Here is a 17,598-nt window from a genome sequence, read left to right as displayed (position 1 = left end):
ATTACTTGCCCCTTTATTCTGAGATTGTGTCTTTTTTGTTACAGAAACAACCTCTCAGCATCTCCTCTGTCTAGCCCTTTGGTGACTTGAATGATTTAATGCAATCACCTCTAATGTTTCTAGGTTCTAGAGAACATAAGCTATAATGTTGTCACTGGACAAGACACTCAGTCCATGGACCAATTTCGTAAATTTTGATGTACTGTTTCCATGTCTCCTTTCTTAAATATAGACACAAAAATTGCATACAAAATGTATTCCAAATCACAGAAAAGCCTTCCGATTCATGTACTCCAATCCCTTTAAAATAAAGGCCAATTTACCTTTTGCCTTCTTAACTGAATGGTAAGTTTCCATCTACCTTGTACAAGTACACCCAAGTCTCTCTGAACAATGTTTACAAGTTTCACAACTTTCAAAAATATTCTGCTTTTCTAATATTATTAGAAAAATGAAAAACCTCACACTATACTCCAACTGCCACCTTGCTGCCTACTCACCTAACCTGTCTATGTCTTTCTGCAACCTCTTTGTGCCCTTATACATTGTAAAACATTAGTACCTGAAAGGACAGATGGAGGAAAAGCACTAGGTGGGAGTAAAAATTGGCAATAGAAATCTAAAACACTGACAGCATATGCAATAATTAGTCCTCTTGTCTTCCATGTCGTGAGCTGCTCTTCAGTATAAATAGTGTGAACTAGAGACACTGGCCAAGCTTTGGGATGACTCATGGTTTACGGTCCCTATGAACCATCATCTGGATTTGGGAACCTTTCAAAGGTCTTACTCATGTACCCCATGGCCCCCTCTTCAGTTCCAGAGTTCCCATATCATTCATGACCCTTCCATGTTCACTCAACCAGTCTGTATAATGTATAGAACCAAAGAACTATGTAATAACATGTACAAGACCTGAAATCCTGAAGAAAATAAGAACACCTATCCAAAGATTTACTTTGAAATAAAATGCTGTTATTATTACCCTTAAATTTTCAGTCAGGAAGAGCCATTCATAGTCTCACTAACAGAAACATGCCTTCACTTCAAACCTCTTAATCTATTGCAAATAATTAAACAAACATTGATAAAACAGAACAAAGAAAAATAACTTGTTATAACTGAATTAACTCCACAATGACCAGTATCCCATCACCAAGACTCCCTTTCTTGAAATGTGGAGACTTCCTGTTGCTGATCTAGCTCCCTCAGAGCCAGCTCTTAGAGTGAAAAGGATGTCTGACAGTCCGATTCTTATCTGTCAGCCAGGGCTCCCTAATAGAACCAAATTAACAACCCCGATTGGGGAACTCAGATTCTATGAAGTCCACCTGGCTGACCTTGTTACAAAAACTAGAATAACCTGATAAAAATGTCAATAAATCAAAAGACACACTAGATTTCCATCTGTCTACTGAGGTGGCCAATTATCAGCCTTGAAGCTCAGTCACACATTCATAATGTGGCCATCTGGAAACGGCATCTGGAGATACCTATCCAGGCATCTGTATCTCCAATGGGTCTATGGCCTTCCAACCATCCTGTCTCTGCACTTGTTGTCTCTTTTGGCCACCTTCAATCTATTTCCAAGGTTGGTGGGTCTGATTTGATCCCATCCTCATCTGTGTAGAGTAAATACTCAGTATAATGTGACCCTTCATATTGAGAAGAGAGTGCAGAGTCAGGAAATTTCCCACAATATTACCAGCCTCAGTAGCAAATGTCAATCTGATTATCCTTTATTGAAGTATCATAACCAATGAAGAATCTCAAATTCAAGTCCTGTACTTGGAAGTAAACTTGATTAATGCATAACCAAAGGATTTCACAACTGCACCTGATCATATCCTTTGAAATCATTCACAAACACCTTTCCCCTGATTAGCAGCAATCATGCACAGGATGCTGGTTTGTCCTTCCCTCTCCCTGTCCAGAACTATTGAGGACACTTAAAACAGCAAAACCAGCATACCAACTAAGATAAATTAAATCACTTATTATATCCTGAGAGTTGAAACTGGGACCTCCAGTCTGTGATACTTTGGCCTACATTAAAGAATACCTTTTGCGGAATTGGTGTTAGTGGCTGGGTAAAGTAATAGCAAACAGCTTTTTGCTTAATTAAAGGAGGTAATAATGAGGCTGTTCTCAGCCAGAGAAAATAAGCATTTCAGTAAGTATCATAATTATCAAACTTAGCATTTATTTTTGCTTATGATTCAATATTCAAAGTCATATTCTGTTGTAACAGGTCCAAACATTACAAAATTAAGTTTGGACTTTTCTATCAAATAACCTCTTCCACACCACAGCAGCAGCATCTGAGTATTTTGGGAGGCTTCTGTGTATTTCTCCAATTTGTGTAAGTGCGTCCTACAAAAATACAATTGAAAAGAATAAAATTAAGGAAAAACTTCAAGTGATAAAAGTCTTTAGAAAACACTTTAGAAACACAATCCAGGTCAGTCAACAATGTAAATACTCGCCCATGCTAAACTCCCCCATTCCCTGAGGCTGACTACATTTCAGGCCAGAATTTGAGCCACTTAATCTTTGCTCTTCCTAGTACAGGCAATGTACCTCTGGGGTTGTGACAGGCATTGGCAATAAACAAGTATGGTCACTGCTGGAGCAGGTCTAGCAGCATCTGTAGAGAGAAATCCAAAGTTAACATTTTGAGTCCAATGATCCTCCACAGTGATGTCAGTGGACCAATTCTGTGTGATTCTGTTGCTGCTTGCATTTAGTGAGTGTTTTCTGCTGGATTTGCATTCAATTTGGACGCAACCTAATTCCTAGGCTTTCTTTTTGGCTGAATTTATCTGCTTTGTCAGCAATTTCAGTTTAGGTATGGAAAATAACATTTCTCAGTCTTCCTCTCAAATTCCAGTGAAGCAGTAATTTACAAATTTATTAACTTGCACACTGTTGAATCAAAAGTAGCAACTCTCCTGATAGCAATACTGAAATAACAGCGAGATTCTGCTGATCAAATAATATCTCTTGAACAATATTCAGCTTATGAGCCCTGATTAGAATTGACCATGAGGGTATCATTTACAATTATTTGGACAGTTCAAATCCTGCTATTCTTTAACTTGGCTGTCTTTTTGCACGATGCTGATGGTTTACAACAGGCTTTTGTACAACAGGCAGCCTGCAGGCCAGAACATCGTCCACCAGAGGGTCCTATTTGGTAGACAAATTGGGTTCCAAATAAAGGCAAGTACTAAACCTGTGGAACATCTGCAAGACAATGCTCCTCCAATCAAAAGCCATTTCTCTCCTGCATTTGCTGCTGTTTTAGAGTTGGGAAGGCAGGTGGTCGAGAAAGCACAACATCAAATATCATGATAACTGGTGATAAAGTAACAGGCAACAGCAAAACTTTTAAAAGATTCCTTTCTATTGACTGAAGAATAGTAATTCTATAAATTATTGAACTAAGATGATATTTTGATCTTATGATGGAACATCTTAGGGCTAGGGGATGTCATTTTCTCTCCATATGTGGTCCTGGCAAGCACTGGGATTGTTGAAAAGGAAAATATTTATCTTGAAATTCACTTCTGACTTCACAGCAGTGCCAGTAATGCATTCTAACTTGAAGGAAATAAGAGACAATAGAGGTGCCACTGCATAATAGATATATTCTATAGGCTACCACCTAGTGAGAACAGGTTTGCCGGAGATTACAGAGAGCTGGAAAACTGTAGAGTAGATTCAATGGTAAATTTAATTATTCTAATATATACTTCAATAATAATAACACAAAGGACAAAGTGGAGAAGAATTTCTGTCGTGTGTTCAGGAGCACTTCCTTAATCAGTACCTTTGCAGCCAAATGAGGAAGATGACTTCCTGGCTTTGGGGAGTGAGTTGAGTCAAGTGATTCAAGTGTCAGTCACAAAATATTTAGGGAACATTGATATAAGTATCATAAGATTTAGATTGGTAATTTAAAAGGATGAGGAGCAATCCAGAGTAAAAATACCTAATTGGGAAAAGACCAATATCAATGGACTAAGCAAGAAATTGGTTTGAGTAAACTGGAGTCAAAGACTGGCAGGTAAAGCTGCAATTTAACAATGGGCTGCCTTTAAAGAGATGCTGGTTCAGGTACAATTGATGTACATTTCCACAAGATGAAAGATCAGGCAACAGAAACAAGAGCTGTCTGACTGATGAAAGCAAATAGGACAAATTTTAAAAAGGGTGTGCATCATAAATGTCAGGTTTTTAACACAAGTGAGAATCGGGTTGAATCTAGAAACCTCACAGAGAAGTGAAAAGGGAAATACGAGGCAAAACACGAGTGAAAGTACAGGTAATTAATATACTGGAAGTGACGTAAATTGATAAATAGGAGGTAAAGGAAAAACTGGCTGTATTTAAGTGATTAAGTCAGCAGAATGGTTGCTGGCAGGTGGGACTAGATTGGGTTGGAATATCTGGTCAGAATGGACGGGTTAGACCGAAGGGTCTGTTTCCGTGCTGTACATCTCTATGACTCTATAACAGGATTGGATACATCTGTGGGTACTGACAGAAATAAGAGCAGAAGTAATGACCATAATCTTTAAACAACCCTGAGATATAGGGATGGTACTACAGAATAATAGAATTGCCAATGTTATACTTTTCTTCAAGGAAAAGGGTGTAAAGATGAACCTGGCAACTGTGCCAGTCAGTTTAACCTTGCTGTAGTGGGAGTGCTCAGAAACAACAATCCTGAATAAAATCAACAGTCATTTGGATTATTAAGGAAAGACAGCACAAGATTTTGTAAGATAACACAGTGTTGATCTGGTGTATATGGACACCCAAAAGATTTTTTTTTGATAAAAGTGCCATATAATACACTTCTGATCAAAGTTGAAGCCATGGAATTAAAGTGATTAAGGCAGCATGGATTTGGAATTAGCTAAAGAACAGGAAACAGAAAGTGGTTGTTTGTGGACTGCAAGGAGGAATGCAACAGGGTTCACCAAAGGTTGTGCTAGGACCATTGATTTTCTGATTAAGGACTCAGTCTTGAGTGAAAAAGGCATTTAATTCAAAATTTGAAGATGACGAAACTAAGAAATGTAGTGAATAGTGAGTACGATTGTGATAGACTTTAAGAGATCATAAACAGGCTGGTGAAATGAGTAGACACAAGACTGGTTAAATTAAACACAGCGAAGAATGGAGTGCAGCATTTTGATTGGAAGATTGAGAGAAGGCAATAAAGCTAAAAGACATAGTTCTAAAGAGGTGCAAGAGCAGAAACACCCAGGATATATGTGTGCAAACTTTTGAATTTGGCAGGGAAGCTTGAGAGAGAAGTTAAAAGAGCATATGAGATCCTAGACTTTATGAAGAGACACAAGGCACAAAAAAATGTTATAGTAAGCTTTTATAAACCAGAAATATTTACTAGAATGGTTCCTACTTATGGACTTGAGTTACATGGATAAATAAGAGAAATTGCAGTTGTTCTCTTTACAGCAGGTAAGGTTAAAAGGAGTTTTGACAGAGCTGTTCAAAATGATGAACATAGAGAGAAACTGTTCTTGTGGGGAAGGTAGGACCAAAAGACACAGATTTTAGGTGATTCAGATTTTAGGTGACTGGCAAAAGAACCAAAGCAGCCAAGAGGAAGATATTGTTTACTCCGCAAGTAATTATGATTTGAAATGTACTGTTGAAAATGTGGTGGAAATACAGGAGACAATTCAAAAATGACAGAATGAGTTGAATAGATTGTATAAATGGCCAATTGAAATTTAGTAGACTGCACATAGGTCGAAACAATACATAAAACCATTCTCCTTGATAGTATTTAAAACAGTTCTAGATGAATCTGAAGAGACCTTGGAGACACTACAGACTCAGTGTCAAGTATGTGTGGAGAAAATTGTGGTTAGCGTCAACCTTGAGAATTGCATTCAGTTCCCTGAGACAGAAAGGGGAAATTCAAGCAACTAGAAGCAATGTAGAGATTTTCCATGAAGCTCACCTCTGGAATTTAGAGGTTTGATAGGAGGTTGTAGAAGCTTTGGCTTTTCAGTGTGGAAACCATTGGGTAAGATATTGTATTTAGGGTCAGACATCAGAACTGTTTACAAGTCTTGACCCACACTAGGGAGGAAACGAATCACAGTCCATAAATTCTGTTCCAGCTTTAGTTGTGTCAACATCACAAGCTACCATCTGTATTTTGCCAACATCTATGTGGGTAGTGTTAGCTAAACAGGGCATGGACAGCTGAGATGGTCATTCTGACACTGAAAACTTTTAAACTGAAATAATCTCCAGCTGGGTTTTGAAGGTTTCAAGCGAAGGGATCTGTGATCATTTTCTTTGACAGGTGATTCCATTGTGGGTTTGTTCTTGGAAGGTTAGATTGTTGATATTCCTCCTTTGAAATAAATGGTCTTTGTAACTTGTGTAGCTGGCAACCCTTGTGTTTTGTAATTGCCAGAGGGCACCAGGTTTTTGTTCCTGTCAATTCCCACCAGTCTATTCCATATTTTATAGAACACCATCAGTCCATTTTTTTTCTCTTCTTTGTGTAGTAATTCTCAAATCTTTGCTCAAGGATGTGACACTGCTGTAGTTCCCAGTGAGACAGATTTGTGTAGAATTGTTTGGATTGATTCAATTGTACTGTTATCTCTCGCTATATAATGATCCAACACATGGCTTCCATACTCCAAGACTGGATGAACAAACATTTGGTAAGCTACAACTGATATGTTCATTGCAAAACCAGAAATCTGTTCGCTTTGGATTGGGAAAATATTGTTTGGAGTATGCTTTTTAAGGTGAATCCTCGAGTATGGTTGTGAATATTCTTGCTGAAGAGTTTGATTACAGAACATAAAAATATCTGTGGGTGGGTCCTTTTTGCTGGTGATACACACGACCTTTTTTTTTGCACTGAATGCCATCACCCTGCTTTTTAAGTAACTCCAGGAGATCAGCTTGTCATGAATTGGTATGATCTTGAGGTGTTCCTGATGCCTAAACCACACAAACATCTTCAAAAAGTTTCACTCTGCCTTTCAACTTGTTGAGATGGTCAAGAGTAAAGAGGCCTGACACAGTACCCTATCTAATATCAGGAAATCCTAAGAGAGGATGACATCTCACCACACATCAGTCTGTTTTCTGTTGGCAAGGAAGTACTGCAACCAATTAAATAATGTTCCATTAATCCCATTGCAGTGAAGTTTGAATAAGATCTTTTCATTAGGAAGTTTAGCAAAGGCTTTTGAGAAATCTGGTATTGCCATGTGTGCAGCTTAATCCTTTTTGAGACTAAAACTGTAATTGACAGTTTGCAAAGCCTGTGTTCTGGTGCATCTGTACCCCAATAACTGTGCTGACGACCTAACAGTATATTGTGAGTGTCCAAATGCTCTACGAGAGGCCAATAAACAATATGTTGATGGAATTTGCAAATGACAAATACGTCACAGATATTAGCTTATCCACTTTCTTCTGGTCAGTAGCTGGCATTCACTGATTCTTGAAAGAGATATGTCAAAATTGGAGCCAATCATCAGCTGTTAATTTTAAAATCTGAAAATGGATTTCATCTGGGAAGCTTTAATTGGATTTATTTCTTGCAATACTTTCAAAACACTCTCTCTGCTTATAATGAGGTTTAGTATGTCTGCTAAGTGGTTAACACCTAAGCTGAGTGTGTATCCTAAATCATTTTTGGTAAATATAATGGAAACTCATCACCTGTGCTTCTGCTTTACTTTAAATTCACACAGAATTCTATTTTCAATTCTGATATTTGAAATGTTTACTTTGTCTTATTTTGATTTCTGTAATGAATTAGCCAGAAGCAGGATGGAAGGCAGGTTTGGCAGGCAATTAGCAGTGGAGTAGAATTGAGGTGACACACCTACAGAGTAATTTAACTGAACTCGTCTAAGTGGGCATGATGGCAAGGGAGCTGGGAGAATCGGGATGGAATACTATCATGCCAATGCATTGACAGTTTTGCATTCTGAACATCAGTCAAGGACTTTTGAAGGAGCTCATGTGTCGATCATCTTTTTTTCACATTTGCTTCTTTCTTGTCACTGGTTTGAGTAAAAAATGAGGTCTGCAGATGCTGGAGATCACAGCTGCAAATGTGTTGCTGGTCAAAGCACAGCAGGTTAGGCAGCATCTCAGGAATAGAGAATTCGACGTTTCGAGCATAAGCCCTTCATCAGGAATAAGAGAGAGAGAGCCAAGCCGGCTGAGATAAAAGGTAGGGAGGAGGGACTAGGGGGAGGGGCGATGGAGGTGGGATAGGTGGAAGGAGGTCAAGGTGAGGGTGATAGGCCGGAGTGGGGTGGGGGCGGAGAGGTCAGGAAGAGGATTGCAGGTTAGGAGGGCGGTGCTGAGTTGAGGGAACCGACTGAGACAAGGTGGGGGGAGGGGAAATGAGGAAGCTGGAGAAATCTGAATTCATACCTTGTGGTTGGAGGGTTCCCAGGCGGAAGATGAGGCGCTCCTCCTCCAGCCGTCGTGTAGTTGTGTTCTGCCGGTGGAGGAGTCCAAGGACCTGCATGTCCTCGGTGGAGTGGGAGGGGGAGTTAAAGTGTTGAGCCACGGGGTGATTGGGTTGGTTGGTTCGGGCGGCCCAGAGGTGTTCTCTGAAGCGTTCCGCAAGTAAGCGGCCTGTCTCACCAATATAGAGGAGGCCACATCGGGTGCAGCGGATGCAATAGATGATGTGTGTGGAGGTACAGGTGAACTTGTGGCGGATATGGAAGGATCCCTTGGGGCCTTGGAGGGAAGTGAGTGTGGAGGTGTGGGCGCAAGTTTTACATTTCCTGCGGTTGCAGGGGAAGGTGCCGGGGGTGGAGGTTGGGTTGGTGGGGGGTGTGGATCTGACAAGGGAGTCACGAAGGGAGTGGTCCTTGCGGAACGCTGATAGGGGAGGGGAGGGAACGACGATGCCCTCCACCGCATCTCCTCCACTTCCCGCTCCTCCGCCCTTGAGCCCCGCTCCTCCAACCGCCACCAAGACAGAACCCCACTGGTTCTCACCTACCACCCCACCAACCTGCGCATACAACGTATTATCCGCCGCCATTTCCGCCACCTCCAAACGGACCCCACCACCAAGGATATATTTCCCTCCCCTCCCCTATCAGCGTTCCGCAAGGACCACTCCCTTCGTGACTCCCTTGTCAGATCCACACCCCCCACCAACCCAACCTCCACCCCCGGCACCTTCCCCTGCAACCGCAGGAAATGTAAAACTTGCGCCCACACCTCCACACTCACTTCCCTCCAAGGCCCCAAGGGATCCTTCCATATCCGCCACAAGTTCACCTGTACCTCCACACACATCATCTATTGCATCCGCTGCACCCGATGTGGCCTCCTCTATATTGGTGAGACAGGCCGCTTACTTGCGGAACGCTTCAGAGAACACCTCTGGGCCGCCCGAACCAACCAACCCAATCACCCCGTGGCTCAACACTTTAACTCCCCCTCCCACTCCACCGAGGACATGCAGGTCCTTGGACTCCTCCACCGGCAGAACACAACTACACGACGGCTGGAGGAGGAGCGCCTCATCTTCCGCCTGGGAACCCTCCAACCACAAGGTATGAATTCAGATTTCTCCAGCTTCCTCATTTCCCCTCCCCCCACCTTGTCTCAGTCGGTTCCCTCAACTCAGCACCGCCCTCCTAACCTGCAATCCTCTTCCTGACCTCTCCGCCCCCACCCCACTCCGGCCTATCACCCTCACCTTGACCTCCTTCCACCTATCCCACCTCCATCGCCCCTCCCCCTAGTCCCTCCTCCCTACCTTTTATCTCAGCCGGCTTGGCTCTCTCTCTCTTATTCCTGATGAAGGGCTTATGCTCGAAACGTCGAATTCTCTATTCCTGAGATGCTGCCTAACCTGCTGTGCTTTGACCAGCAACACATTTGTCACTGGTTTGTTCTTGTTGAATTTGGCTTAGTGTCTTTTATCCTTGCTGGTTACAGTTTATACTCAGTCACACTAAATACTTATTTTAAGATAAAGCATGTAATCTCACAAGATTCTTACTGCTTATTGGGTTCTACGAAAATGAGTCTGGGAAACCCAGTGGAATATTTTACTAGTTGCCTCGTGACTTCTTCCCTTTTAAGGAAGTTAAGGTCAAGGCATGCATCCAAGCTGACAAGTGAGGATTGGTGGTTGCAAGTTAGTGTAACTAAAAGCATACCTAGACTCTTGACAGTTATTTCCCTGCACCACATTTATTTAATTTCTGTGAGATATAATTTCTAATTTCTCAGCTGTGGTATTTTGTCTAATCGGACAGTGACATAGCCACTTGTATAACACTTCATTGACATTAGACCATAAGACATAGGAGCAGAAACTGGACATTTGGCCCATCAAATCTGTTCCACCATTCAATCATGGCTGATAAGTTTTTCAAACCCATTTTCCAGCTTTCTCCCTGCAATATTTGATCGCCTTGGCAATCTCTATTTGAAATGCACTCAACGACCTGGTCTCTACAGCCTTCTGTGGCAATGCATTCCATAGATTCACCACTCTCTGGCTAAAGAGGTTTCTCTTATCTCCATTCTAAAGTGTCTTCCCTTTACTCTAAGGCTGTCGTGCCTGTCTTGCGAATGGAAACATCTTCCCAACATCCACCCTGTCCAGGCCATTCAGTATTCTGTAAATTTCAATTAGATCCCTCCTCATCCTTCTAAAACTCCATCAAATATAGTCCCAGAGTCCTCAAACATTCCTCATATGTTAAGCTTTTCATTCCCATGATCATTCTTGTGAACCCATTCCAGGGCCAATACATCTTTCCTGAGGTATGGGGCCCAAAGTTGCTCACAATACTCTAAATGTGGTCTGATGAGAGCCTTATAAAACCTCAGAAGTACATCCCTGCTTTTATATTCTAGTCCTCTCGAGATAAATGACAACAGTAGATTTGCCTTCCTAACTATTGACTCAACCTATAAGCTTACATTCAGAAAAACATGGACTAGAACTCCCAAGTCCCTTCATATTTCGGATTTCTGAATTTTTTCCCGATTTGGAAAACAGTCCACACCTCTATTCTTCCTCCTAAAGTGCATGGCTTCATACTTTCCTATGTTGTATTTCATCTGCCACTCTTTTGCCCATTCTCCTAACCTACCTAAATCTTTCTGCAGTCTACACACCACCTCAATACTATCTGCCTTCCAACTGCAACCTTAGCTAAAATGCCCTCAGTTCTTTCATCCAGATCATTAATGTATAAAGTGAAACTTTGTGGTCCCAACATTGACCCTTGTTCAACATCACTAGTCACTGGCTTCCATCCTGAGGAGGACCCTTTTATCCCCAGTCTCTGCCTTCTGCCAGACAGCCAATCTTCTATCCATGCGAATACCTTGCCTCTAACTCCATGGACCTTTACCTTGTTCAGCAGCCTTCTGTGCAATACGTTATCAGATAGATAACATCCATTGGCTCTCCTTGGTCAAACTTGCCTGTTACCTCCTCAAAGAATTCTTATAGATTTGTCAGGCATGACCTCCCTTTGATGAAACCGTGCTGAATTTTCTGTTTTACCATGTACTTCTATGTATTCAGAAATCTCATCCTTCACAATGGAAACCAAATTCTTAGCAACAATGGAGGTCAAACTAATCAGCCTGTAATTTCCTGTCTTTTGCCTTATCCCTTCTTAAATGGGGGGGTTACGTTAGCAATTTTCTACTCCTCTGGGACCCTCCCTGATCCCAGTGATACCTGAAAGATCAACATTAAAGCCCACTCTATCTCTTCAGCTATCTCCTTCAGAACTCTAGAGTGTAGCCCATCTGGTCCAGACAATTTATCTACTTTTAGAACTTTCAGTTTTTCTAGTACCTACTCCTTGGTGTTGGCCACTGAACTACTCTGTCCCCTCTGACATAAACAAATTCTGTGAAAGCTGGCATCACAAATCTCCCCTCTGAATGCCTCTAAAGCGGAATTCTTGACCATTCTCATTTATTTATTACTAAGTTGCTTCCTTTAAGCAGCTCTAGAACAGCATTCTACTTCTGCACATCTTCTGGAAATGATTCACAGTCTTACAGATGTATCATTCTTTTGTCATGGCTAGTAAATGACTGTGCGGGGCTTTGCTGTTCCACATTAATGACACTGAATCAACTATCCTTTCCTTTCTCCTTAATGTGATCATTAACTCTTGTCACTGTAAAATTGTTTCTAATCTGCATAATTTCAATACTGCTTGTAATCTGTTGTTGTTGTATTCTTAAATGTTTTAAATTAAATTTCGGTAAAACTTTCCAGACTCAGTGCAGTATTTTCTGTTAGCCAGCCCTGTGAACTTTGTATTGCTGCATTAAATTCATCAATAAAGCTGTAAGTCTTATTACTGGCTGTTCTCCAGTAACATATTGTTTTCAAGCTGTCAAAATTCTATTTCTTTGTAATACTGAGTTTCAATATTGCTTGCGGGGTTTTCTCATCATTATGGTGATCATACCTTATTTAGTCATTAAAATAATGCCTTCAAAACTTTTTCCGGATCTTCCAACATTCTGCAGCTAAGATGGAGTTTTCCTGCATCTTCTCAGTACAAATGGATGTTTTCATCATTCATTTATAAAACATCAAGCAACTCCCTCTATAAATTTTTTTTAATAAAATGCTCTGCTTGTAGCCTTTATAAATCTTCCCACTTAAATTGTGGTTTGATTACTGAGCTCCGATCCTTTTAAATCTTAAATTTCTCCTGACTTTTCTTCTTCTGTTAGACTATCTCATTAGATTTTTCTAAATCTGTTCTTTCCCAACTTCAGTAAATTCTCAGGCCCTCCCAATTCTACAGCCACAGCACAAACTAATTCCCTGGCCTTTTTACTGTCCCTTACCATTGTGTCTTGTGGTGCTTATTTTTGATGACACTCATCTTGAGAGATAAGAACTACCTTTCACACTCCCCTGCCTTTCATCTCTGGTCTTTGCGCCATTATTATGAAGTTATCCCATTTACCCTAGGGATATCTAACTTCACTTCTCAAGGCTTCTCTTGCTCTTTCCAGAGCTTCTTTTCCTCCTCTATTTTCCTAGTATCACATTTGGTGAAGGTTTGTTTTTGGAGTGCTGAACCTACCCTGTTACTGCTTCCATACTTGCTATATTCATGCCCTGTCCATAATTGCACTTCAGCAACTGATTACTATTTTAAGAACAAACAATCACTTTTCTTAAAGTGTCTGATTTACTTTGCTTCAAATTATCCTCTCTTTTGAAATTCCTTCCCAGGGTAGAGATTCCTGCATGAAATTTGAATTCACAATATTACTTCCATGTGGTATTTTTCCTAATTGTCACTGCAAACTCCATATGGTAGCACAGAATTGTTTGAGGTGGTTCACTATCACCAAACGTATTTTGTTCACATTGTCTCAAGTCTGACTCAGGATCAGTAGTAAAGGTTAGACCACTAAACCTAAACAAAAGAGGCACTTGTCTTAGTTAATACGATAAGATTAGATTACTTACAGTGTGGAAACAGGCCCTTCGACCCAACAAGTCCACACCGACCCGCCTAAGCGCAACCCACCATAGCCCTACATTTACCCCTTACCTAACACTACGGGCAATTTAGCATGGCCAATTCACCTGACCCCAGCTGAAAATGTGTTGCTGGTCAAAGCACAGCAGGCCAGGCAGCCCTATTCCTGAGATGCTGCCTGGCCTGCTGTGCTTTGACCAGCAACACATTTTCAGCTGTGATCTCCAGCATCTGCAGACCTCATTTTTTACTCAATTCACCTGACCCACACATCTTTGGACTGTGGGAGGAAACCGGAGCACCCGGAGGAAACCCACGCAGACACGGGGAGAACGTGCAAACTCCACACAGTCAGTCGCCTGAGTTGGGAATTGAACCCGGTCTCAGGCGCTGTGAGGCAGCAGTGCTAACCACTGTGCCACCATGCCGCCCATTGATGATTGATCATATAATAAGTATCAGCACATTAAATTACGAGACAGCATAATTACTAAGAATTCTAGAGAGTATACAGAATCCATCTATTCCCTAAGAAGGCTAGTGTAGAACTCCCTGACTCCTCCCAGAGACAATGTGACATAATCAAATTGGGTGGAATTTATGCAACTTGACCATTAGCTCATTCAGAATACTTACTTTATACAACATTGTCAGCAGAATCATGAGAGGCATGGATAGGGTGTATTCAGTTAAAAATCACACAACACTAGGTTATAGTCCAACAGGTTTAATTGGAAGCACTAGCTTTCATTTGTAGCACAACCACCTGATGAAGGAGCGTCGCTCCGAAAGCTAGTGCTTTCAATCAAACCTGTTGCACTATAACCTGATGTTTTGTGATTTTTAACTTTGTACACTCCAGTCCAACATCGGCATCTCCAAATCCTGGATAGGGTGAATAGCCAAAGTCTTTTTCCCATAATAGGGGAATCCAAAACTAGGTTTAAAAGGGACCTAAGGGGCAACTTTTTCATACATAAGGTAGTGCGTGAATGGAATGAGCTGCCAGCGGAAATGGGGAAGGCTGGTACAATTACAACATTTAAAAGGCATTGCAACATGTATAGGAATGTTTAGAAGGATGGTTAGAGGTTAATGACCGGGTAACCCTGTCAGATACAGCTTCTTAATTAAATGAGCTGCTTAATCCCAGCTTTAAAGTTACTCTAATACTTGTAGTTAATGTTAGGACAGCTATAAAAGTCTAGTTCCAGTTGGAGAGGATACTGGTAAGACCACATCTGGAGTATTGTGTACAGTTTTGGTCTCCTTACTTAAAAAAGGGTATAATTGTACACACAGCAGTTCAGAGAAAGTTCAGTAAACTGATTCCTGAGATGAAGGAGCAATGGTTGGACAGATTGGGCCTGTATTCATCAAAATTTAGAAGAATGAAAGCTAAGGTTATTGAAATATGTAAGACCCCAATGGAACTTTACAAAGTTGATGCTGAGTGAATGCGTCCCCGAATTAAACAGAGTACAACAACAGCACATCATCTTAAAAGGGAAGATCCTTATTTTTAAATTAAGATTAGGGGAATACTTTTCTCTCAGTGTGATTTGTCTGTGGAACTCCTTTCCACACAGAGCAGTGGAGGTAGTTTATTGAATATTTTTAATGCCACGTTAACAAGATTCTGGATTAACAAGGGAGTCATGGTGTATACAGTGGAGGCTGAGAAATAAAATTGAGATGACAGACAGATCAACCTCAGTCTTATTAAATGGTAAAATAGATTCAAGGGACAGGAGGTTACAATGGAAATCACTGGGTTGGCTCTGCATGACCAAGCTAATATGGAGAGTTGGGAAAACCTGGAGGACAGGGTAAAATGATACTAAATCCTGCAGGTAAAGCAGATGAAGAGAATGTCCTCCACTCAATCTGACAGAATTTCAAACCCCATGAAATAAAGCAACAAACCTTAGTATAAATGTGCGCCTCTATTTTATCTTGGAGTAACATATCTTCCAATTGTATTCTCTTGACACGGAGGAAGTTGTGCTCTGCCAGCTTACTGAGTTTCTTGACACAGGCAGTACACCTGGAAGGTTGATGCATGCTGGTTTCCATGACCTAAAAAATGGCAGCAATGAGCCCATAGCAAGACATCTTTTTCCATTATCTTCTCAATATGCTGACTCTTACTGGGTCACCGCTGCACAAGCACTAAAAACCTTCCAGCCTCTCACAAAAGTAACCTTTATTCAGTGTATAAAGACCATTTTGACTGTTTTTGACGTCAAGACAGCATAGGCCAACTATGACATCAATTGGCTGCAGCCAAACTAAAATCAATGGGAATCGGGAAATAGAATCAGGAAGGGGTGGGGACATTACTGGTTGCAGTTATATATAAAACAAAGGAACATGGTTGTGGTTGTTGGAGCTCAATCATCTGAGCTCTAGGAATTTAAATGCAGGAGTTCCTTAGGACAGTGTCTTAGGCCCAACTAACTTCAGTTGCTTCATCAATGACCTTCTGTCCATCACAAGCTTGGAAATGTCTGTTTTGTTTGTCAGAAACTGAAGTGATCCACATTTACTTGCAGCAAGACTGGACAACAACTAGGCTTAGGCTGAATTGTAGTAAGTAACATTTAGGCCACACAAATGCCAGGCAACAACCATCCAAAACAATAGAGAATCTAACAATGTCTCATTGATAATCAATGGCATTAATATAGCCATTCTTACTGTTCTTAGTTTACCATTGACCAGAAACTGAACTGTAGCAACCAAACAAGTACCTCAACTTCAAGAACAGGTCAGAAATGTGGAATATAGCACTGAATAGTGCACTGAATAGTGCAGTCCAGCATCTGCAGACCTCATTTTTTACTTATAGCACTGAATAACCCATTTCCTGCCTCCCCAAGGTCTGTCCATCATTCACAATGCATAACCAAAAGTGTGATGCGATGCTGCGAAAGCACAGCAGGTCAGGTAGCATCCGAGGATCAGGAGAATCGACAAAGCCCTTCATTAGGAATGAGGCTGTGAACCAAGGGGGTAGTGAGATAAATGAGAGGGGGGTGGGGCTGAGGAGAAGATAGCTGAGAGTGCATTAGGTAGATGGAGGTAGGGATAATAGTGATAGGTAGGAGAGGAGGGTGGAGCGGATAGCTGGGAAGGAGGATGCATAGGTAGGACAGGTCATGAGGGTGGTGCCGAGTTGGAAGGTTGGAATTGGGATAAAATGTGGGGAGGGGAAATGAGGAAACTGGTGAAATCCACATTGATGCCGTAGGTTTAGAGGGTCACAAGGCAGAAGATGAGGCTTTCACATTGGGAGCAACAGATACAGTAAATGACATGTGTGGAAGTGCAGGTAAAACTTTGATGGATGTGGAAGGTTCCACTTCCTAGATGAATGCAAGCTCCAACTACCCCCAAGGTCTAGGTCAAAGCATCACTTGACAGTTACTTCTCACACCAACATTATTCACTCCCTTCATCACTGAGTGGTAACTCACCAAGTCATCTTCAAGAGCATTTTCCAAACACATGACCTCTACCACTAGGAGGCCAGGAGCAGCAGATACTTGGGAATGCCACCATGTGCAAGTTCTCTTCCAAATCACATATCATCCTGACTTAAAACTACTACTGCTCCCTCACCATTTCTAGGCCAAGGTCTTCATACTCTCTTTCTAACAGTACTATGCATGTCCCTACACCCAAACATTGCAGAGGTCAAGAAGTCAATTCACCATCATCCTCTCCAGGGCAATTAGGGATAGAAAATATGCTACATCTCATGAACAACTAAAAATGAAATAGCCCAATCCTATGCTAATCCATATCCGCCCATTGATATGTTCTAGCAATTTGCAATGGAAAGCAAGCAGAATTGTATATCTTGTCTAAATAACCCTTATTCACATACTGTTCATTCGTGAGCTTTTCTTTTCAATTATGATATAATTTGCTTCATGGTTGGGATAAAAGGAAGGAGGTTGTTTCGTTTTGATGACCGGAATGTGGTGCAGAATAAATAAAACAGCATTTGTCACTGTCTGTGGTAGTTCATGGAGCTGTGCCTCCT

The 17,598-nt window shown here is 41.3% G+C and overlaps 1 protein-coding gene across 2 annotated transcripts in view; it reads right to left on the bottom strand.

Moving 5' to 3' along the window:
* Positions 1-2,205: 2,205 nt before the first annotated feature.
* LOC132820169 (uncharacterized protein C8orf48 homolog) overlaps positions 2,206-17,598 on the bottom strand; it is a 104,448-nt gene continuing 89,055 nt past the window's right edge. The window contains exons 5-6 of one of the 2 annotated variants that reach the window (XM_060832127.1): positions 15,474-15,626; positions 2,206-2,373 (exon numbers count right to left, since the gene is read on the bottom strand). In XM_060832127.1, coding sequence (XP_060688110.1) covers positions 2,269-2,373; positions 15,474-15,626 — 258 coding nt within the window. In that variant the 3' untranslated portion in view covers positions 2,206-2,268. The remainder of the gene's footprint in view (positions 2,374-15,473; positions 15,627-17,598) is intronic. The other variant, XM_060832128.1, reaches the window with a different exon arrangement.

The sequence above is a fragment of the Hemiscyllium ocellatum genome, chromosome 11, assembly GCF_020745735.1.
Source record: "Hemiscyllium ocellatum isolate sHemOce1 chromosome 11, sHemOce1.pat.X.cur, whole genome shotgun sequence".
Taxonomy (NCBI): domain Eukaryota; kingdom Metazoa; phylum Chordata; class Chondrichthyes; order Orectolobiformes; family Hemiscylliidae; genus Hemiscyllium; species Hemiscyllium ocellatum.
Note: the sequence above shows the minus strand (reverse complement) of the source record. Positions and strands in the feature narration are given on the sequence as shown.